General features: G+C 41.2%; 1 protein-coding gene across 1 annotated transcript in view; it reads left to right on the plus strand.

Moving 5' to 3' along the window:
* Positions 1–2,458, plus strand: part of LOC137646456 (sodium-dependent dopamine transporter-like) — a 37,220-nt gene extending 34,762 nt beyond the window's left edge. The window contains exons 5-7 of the mRNA XM_068379558.1: positions 359–492; positions 866–1,005; positions 2,423–2,458. Of these exons, the coding sequence (XP_068235659.1) occupies positions 359–492; positions 866–1,005; positions 2,423–2,458 (310 nt within the window). The remainder of the gene's footprint in view (positions 1–358; positions 493–865; positions 1,006–2,422) is intronic.
* Positions 2,459–7,500: the final 5,042 nt, after the last annotated feature.

Raw genomic sequence — 7,500 nt, forward strand, 5'->3', positions numbered from 1 at the left:
CACACACACACACACACACACACACATATATATATATATATATATATATATATATATATATATATATATATATATATATATATGTATGTGTGTGTGTGTGTGTGTGTGTGTGTGTGTGGGTATAATGCAATTATTTTAGCTATTTGACTGATCTGTAGTATGATACTTAACTTTTTGAATGAAAGATATTTGCTATTCCGTTTTCATAAAACATTGGCCTATTTTTAATGATGCATTATATTAGGACTTAAATTTTTGTTTCCAATTCTTATGGCTAAATATTTATTATATCATGCATAATACACCTGCAGCTCTCAAACTTAAGTAATGTATATTTCTCTCGTCTTTCCTGTGTCAGTTACGTCGTTCTGCAAATGCACAAGAGTGAAGGCATAGATGATCTCGGGGCTCCTCAGCCTAGTCTCGTTATATGTGGACTCATTACATATATCATCCTCTACCTCTCTCTATTCAAAGGAGTTAAGTCATCTGGTAAGACACAAATGAATGTAGCATTTGTCTCAAATTAGATTGTTTTGTGACTAGTGTAAATTTGCTACTGACTAAGATTTGGTAGTTTATAAGGGGATCAATTACTAATTTTTAAAAAGAAAAACAAAACCAAAAAGGCTATCTATCCACTTCCAAGTAAATCTAATTATCATAATCTCCTTATAAACCTCAACAATTAATTGAAAAATATAATTTTTTAGTGTACCACGACATATATCCTTCAAAGAAACTATTTATCATCAAAATTATTTTTCTTAAATTACTTTTGATTTATAAAGCTAATCATAAAAATCGAAACAAAGATATTTTAGATGGCAGCATTTATTCCATTGATTTGATTCTTCGTGGTCAGGGAAAGTTGTTTGGGTGACAGCCACGATGCCGTACGTAATACTGACACTCCTCTTAATCAGAGGAGCCTTACTTCCTGGGGCAGCAGATGGTCTACTATATTATATCAAGCCTTCCATATCAGCTCTTTCCAACCCCCAGGTAGATATATTATATTATTACCTTTGAAAATTTATCATTTTTTTTTTACTTAGCTTCTAATGAGAGGTAAAGATGCATGTATTCTCTATACACCAGTTTGTTTTGATGGTGATTAACCTTTAAACATTCGGAATTTCTTAAGTTTGTTTATCATATATATATATATATATATATATATATATATATATATATATATATATATATATATATATATATATATATATATATATATATATATATACATATATATATACATATATATATATATATGTATGTATATATATATATATATATATATATATATATATATATATATATATATATATATATATATATATATATATATATATATATATATATATATATATATATATATATATATATTCAAATAAGCCATATATATTTTGATATATTAATGTCTGGATTCTCTTAACGACCTCGGGATCAGAGCCCCAGGCGAAATCTCACAAAGACAAGAGCTTGGCTCCGGCCGGGAATCGAACCCTGGTCGGCAAGCTTATATAAGCTTGCCGACCAGGGTTCGATTCCCGGCCGGAGCCAAGCTCTTGTCTTTGTGAGATTTCGCCTGGGGCTCTGATCCCGAGGTCGTTAAGAGAATCCAGACATTAATATATCAAAATATATATGGCTTATTTGAATATGAAAAACACGTAAAAATGTGCAAAATTTATCATATATATATATATATATATATATATATATATATATATATATATATATGTATATATATGTATATATATATATATATATATATATATATATATATATATATATATATATATATATATATATATATATATATATATATATATATATATATACACGTACAGTTTATATATTAATATACTTGAATATATATATATATATATATATATATATATATATATATATATATATATATATATATATAATATACTTGTAAATATATATATATGAATATATATATATATATATATATATATATATATATATATATATATATATATATATATATATACATATACACACATGCACACACACATACACACACACACACACACATATATATATATATATATATATATATATATATATATATATATATATATATATATACATACATATATATTATACGATGATGGCCCCCTGGTCTGGGCACCAAAATATATATTATACTATATATTACGGCTGGTAAGCTATACAAGCTCTCAAGTTCCAAATTCCCCTGCTTGTTATTACATTAAATCTGTTACACTTGAAAATATTAACACCCGAGCTCTAAGACAGTTTTATATCCCCCAGACAGCAAGATACAAAACTCTGAATATCCAAAGGTCTCTTAAGTACACTTAAACAAAACTGGGTAATTATTATTACAATCTACTTAAAACCACCTTTTACTTCGATTCTTTAACAGGATACGAGCGATTATGAAATAAATACTGATGATTGAAATAATAAATTCTTTACTGTAAGATGAGGCTGCTTGCAGCGCCTAAGCTCCGCCCACATAAGTGACGTCATTGTGTACGTCACGGGCTATCTGTATTTCCTTCCGCTGTGCATGATGCAGCAGCGTCAGTTGCAATGAAGATAAGAAACAACGCTGACTGTCATTTCTTGATCCTGCCTAGTTTAAGATCTAACATGGCGCAGTGAGTAGGATTTTAAGAGGACCTACTGTAATAACCGTGGCACAGCATGGCACCACCGTCGAGACGACCCTCATTTGCATCCCCTAGGGGCAGGATTGCAAGGACAGGAACCTCTGGAACCGGCGTCAGGATGTCGCCGGCTTCCGTGCTGCAGGCTCACCAAGTGCTGCAAACCCAGCAACAAGCCATCCAGAATCTTCAGGCCGAGATAACAGCGTTGTCACTCCGGGGTACCAACGTCCCCCAACCAAGGATCCCTTCGTCTGCAGCTCCGGAAAAGTGCGAGGCTGAGGTGTCCCCTGCAGCCTTTAGGTCTTGGAAACGGTCAATGGAGTGTTGGTTGCAACTATGTAAGTTGAAGCCTATCGAGGCAGTTCACCATATAAGGCTGCTTTGTGTTCCGATATTGCAACGTGCCCTCGATTCTAGGTATACTGACGCCCAGTGGAGTGCCCTGTCTACTGAAGGGGCATTTAATGCGGTTAAGCAAATGGTAGTGAAAGCTTCTAACCAAGCGGTGCAGTGGCTCGAGTTTTTTGATTTGGCCCAAGAGCCTAGTGAGTCCTTCAATGATTATTTTATCAAGTGTACGCAAAAGGCTACTGATTGTGCATTCACATGCCCTAATTGTAATCATGATTTATCCGAATATATGCTTTTGCGCAAGCTCATGGTAGGCCTAAGTGATAAAGTGCTCAAAAGGCAAGTGTTTCAATCATGCAATAATATCCGTGATATCGATTCCCTTAGAGTCATGTGCAGTGCATTCGAGGGCGCCCGTGACGACGCCCTTCGTAATAGGGCATGGCTTAGCAGCTCCCCTAGAGCGGCTGCTCTCGGTGGGTTCGAGGAGGAACACGAGGTGGAGGTGGCAGCTGCCCTTGCTAAGTGTGACAGGAGTACCACTGTAAAAGTACAATTGCGTCTTTGTGGTAATTGTGGTACTCGTCATAGCCCTGGGTATTCTTCATGTCCTGCAAGAAGAACGACATGTTACGGGTGCGGTAAAACCGGTCACCTGAAGAAGTGTTGCAGAGGGCGGAGTGTCAGGAATAACGTTAGTGGTCTGGCCGAGGAGTCGGACATAGCGGGTGCAGTGATTGCAGTAGTCGTGGCGGCAGAGGCAAGGTTGCGGAATGGGCCCTCCCCACAACCCACTATTCGTGTTGATGTATGCTTGGCCAACTTGGGAGAGTGGTCCCGCGTCCGAGCGGTGCCGGACACTGGTGCCCAGGTTTGTGTTGCAGGACCCGCTATTCTTGCGATGTTGAACATAAAACCGGCTAAGCTGAGGTTAAAGGGAGGATTGCGAGACTTCGCCAACCTGCATCTGAAGTGTTTAGGTTCAACCTCTTGCACCATAGAATACAAGGGGAGGCATACAACTCAGGAAGTATACTTCGTAAAGTCCTCCATTGATTTTTATTTATCCCTGGATGCTTGCAAGAAACTTGGTCTTGTGCCAGAAACGTTTCCTAACCACGCTCCCTTCACGGACTCTGCCCCCACAGCAGCTAGTACAACTCTTACATTAGCGGAAGCAACTGATCAACCTATGAGACCGTCGGCCATTCCGTTTCCCCCTTGTGAGGAGAATATTGCCAGATTAGAAAACTGGTTATTAGCCCATTTTTCAAGTACGACTTTCAACACCGAGAGAGAACCCCTCCCGGTAATGGATGGGGAACCCCACCGTATTCACTTATTACCTGACGCAGTTCCTTACGCATGCCACACACCTGCGTCGGTACCTAAGCACTGGGAAAAGGAGGTGAAAGCCCAGTTGGAGGAGGACGTCAAGAGAGGGGTCCTACAAAGAGCTCCCCCTGGAGAGCCCACGGAATGGTGTTCACGTATGGTGGTCGTGGCAAAGAAAACGGGGCAACCCAGACGTACGGTCGACTACCAAAAACTTAATGCAAGTTGTAGAAGGGAGACGCACCATACCCCTACGCCCTTCGATATGGTATCCAGCATTCCCCTTTGCTCATACAAGACTGTGGCCGAAGCCTATTGGGGATTTCACCAGGTAGAACTGGACAAGGAGAGCATACCCCTAACCACATTCATCACACCTTGGGGTAGGTACCAATACCGAAGGACACCAATGGGACATTGTTCTGCCTCCGACGCATATACACGCCGTTTCGATGATGCCATTGAAGAAGTACCCAGGAAGTTTAAGTGTGTGGACGATACACTTCTGTACGATTCGAGCGTAGAAAACGCCTTTTGGCATGTGTACGACTTCCTTACTGTCTGTGCATACAAGGGCATCACTTTGAAACCAGAAAAATTCAAGTTTTGCAAGAAAGAAGTGGAATTTGTCGGATTCGACGTCGGTTGGGACTCCTACAAGCCTTCAGAAGATTATTTATCTGCCATAAAACGTTTTTCTATGCCCCAAAAGCCCACAATATCCGACATCAGGTCATGGTATGGTTTTGTTAATCAGCTGGCCCCCTTCCTGACAACGGCGCCCATCATGACCCACTTTAGAGACCTGCTGAAGAAGCCCTCGGGCAAACAGGTTTATTGGGATGAGTACCTTCAGGAAAAGTTTCGTCAAGTGCAAGACATCGTCTGCAAGTTGGCCAAGGACGGCCTCACCTACTACGATAAGCTGCGGCCGACTGTTGCAGTCACTGACTGGAGTAAGGAGGGGGTGGGCTTCGTCATCCTCCAACAATATTGCAGTTGCATCTCCGTCGAAACCCCCTTCTGTTGTAGAGATGGTTGGAGAATAGCACTTTGCGGCAGTCGGTTCCTCACGCCCGCCGAGTCTGGGTATGCAGCTGTGGAGGGGGAAGCCCTTGCAGTGGCTTGGTGCTTAAAAAAGGCAAGGTTGTTCTTATTGGGCTGCCCGAACTTAACCATTGTCACGGACCACCGCCCCTTAGTCAAGTTATTAGGCAATAGGAGTCTCGGCGACATTACCAACCCCAGACTGTTTAGATTAAAGGAGAAAACATTATTGTATAATTTCAACGTTAAATATCTACCAGGCAAGAGAAATCATGCTGCTGACTTTCTCTCTCGTTTTCCTACCCTGAGGACGACGCCAGATGGACAGGATGCGAGTTTTAACGAAGAATTAACGATTGCCATGTTGTCAGCAATCGCAGAAAACCTACAGGAGCAGTGCACTATAGACGAGAAAACTGTTGAAGAGGCAGCCCTAGACGACCCAGCATATCAGCTGCTAGTCGCTCGAGTGAATGCAGGGGATTGGAACCCGAAGAAATCTCAAGAAATTGCATGTTTGAGGCCCTTCTACGGCATCAGAGAACGTCTCTCTATATCTGGCAACCTGGTCACATACTGTTTCAATGACAACTGCATCCGCCTTGTCATTCCCGAAGGGCTCCGTCACCAGATAACCGCCAACCTCCATGCTGGACATCAAGGCCTAGATACAATGTTGAGGAGAGCGAGACATTCGGTCTATTGGCCAGGCATCGAGGGTGACCTCCAGCATCATCGTTCACGATGTACATGGTGCGACACCCACGCACCATCACTTCCTGCCGAAGTCATGAAAATGACCCCTGCCCCAGAGTATCCGTTCCAACAGACTGTCATGGACCTGTTTCAGCTCGAAGGACGCATGTATATGGCATATTGTGACAGGCTTACAGGCTGGCTAGAAATAGCCCACTTCCCCAATGGCACCTCGTCTGCAAAGGTCATGACAAAACTTAGGCATTACTTCACTCGATGGGGAGCACCCGAACAATTGTCTACCGACGGCGGCACCAACCTGGTGAGTGAAGAGATGATGACCTTCTACAGGAGATGGAGAGTTGACATACGCCTATCATCGGCCCACTATCCGCAGTCAAATGGGAGAGCCGAGGCCGCGGTTAAGTCCGCGAAAAGGATAATTAGAACAAGTATCAGTGGGACTGGAAGCCTCGATAACGACAAGGTATCATTGGCCATGCTACAATACCTGAACACGCCTTTAAGAGGTATAAATAAATCTCCGGCGCAACTGGCAACTGGGAGACAGTTACGGGATGGTGTACCGACTGCAAAACTCAACTATATGATAGACCAACACTGGAGAAAATCCATTAGAAAAAGAGAACTTCAAGTAGCAGAGAAAAATGAGAAGATAATCGAAAGCGGCAGCGACAGGAGGCTAACGCCCTTACAGCCAGGCACTCACGTTAGGATTCAGAACCAGATGACCAAGGCCTGGGACAGGCTGGGAATCATAGTCGAGCAACGACCTCATAGACAGTACATTGTGAGACTAGATGGTAGTGGGCGTCCGTCCATAAGGAACAGAAGACACCTCAAGGTCACTGAACTGCCCGTCAATGAGACAAGAGGAGCCACTCCTACCGACGACGAAGTGGGTCATGAGCCTAAGTTTCCCCCATCAGCGCCAGAGGTACGGCCTCCAAGGAAGAGAGAGGCCCCTGCCTGGATGAACGATTATGTTTAATTATCTCTGCTTTGATCTTGCATTTATAAAATGAAAAATTCTGTTTTATTTTACTGCACTTAGACGTGCATTGATTTCATTTACAAAATTATATTTTGTAGGAAATTTTAATTTAGGTTGGTGTTGCATTCACGACTCAATTTTAGTGCACATCTTACAATGCTGATGTAATTATTGTTTCATTGAGGTTACGTTAATGCTGTCGATGTTGTTATCTCTCTCTCTCTCTCTCTCTCTCTCTCTCTCTCTCTCTCTCTCTCTCTACCTATCCCACCTGAACGTTACCATTAATTATTACGATTATGATTTACCTTATATGTCTGATGTTTTACATTAAGAGAGTATAGAATTTTGTTTATCATACCTGCTTTTGATATTGTCATTTAT

This window comes from Palaemon carinicauda, chromosome 9 (assembly GCF_036898095.1).
Source record: "Palaemon carinicauda isolate YSFRI2023 chromosome 9, ASM3689809v2, whole genome shotgun sequence".
Classification (NCBI taxonomy): Eukaryota; Metazoa; Arthropoda; class Malacostraca; order Decapoda; family Palaemonidae; genus Palaemon; species Palaemon carinicauda.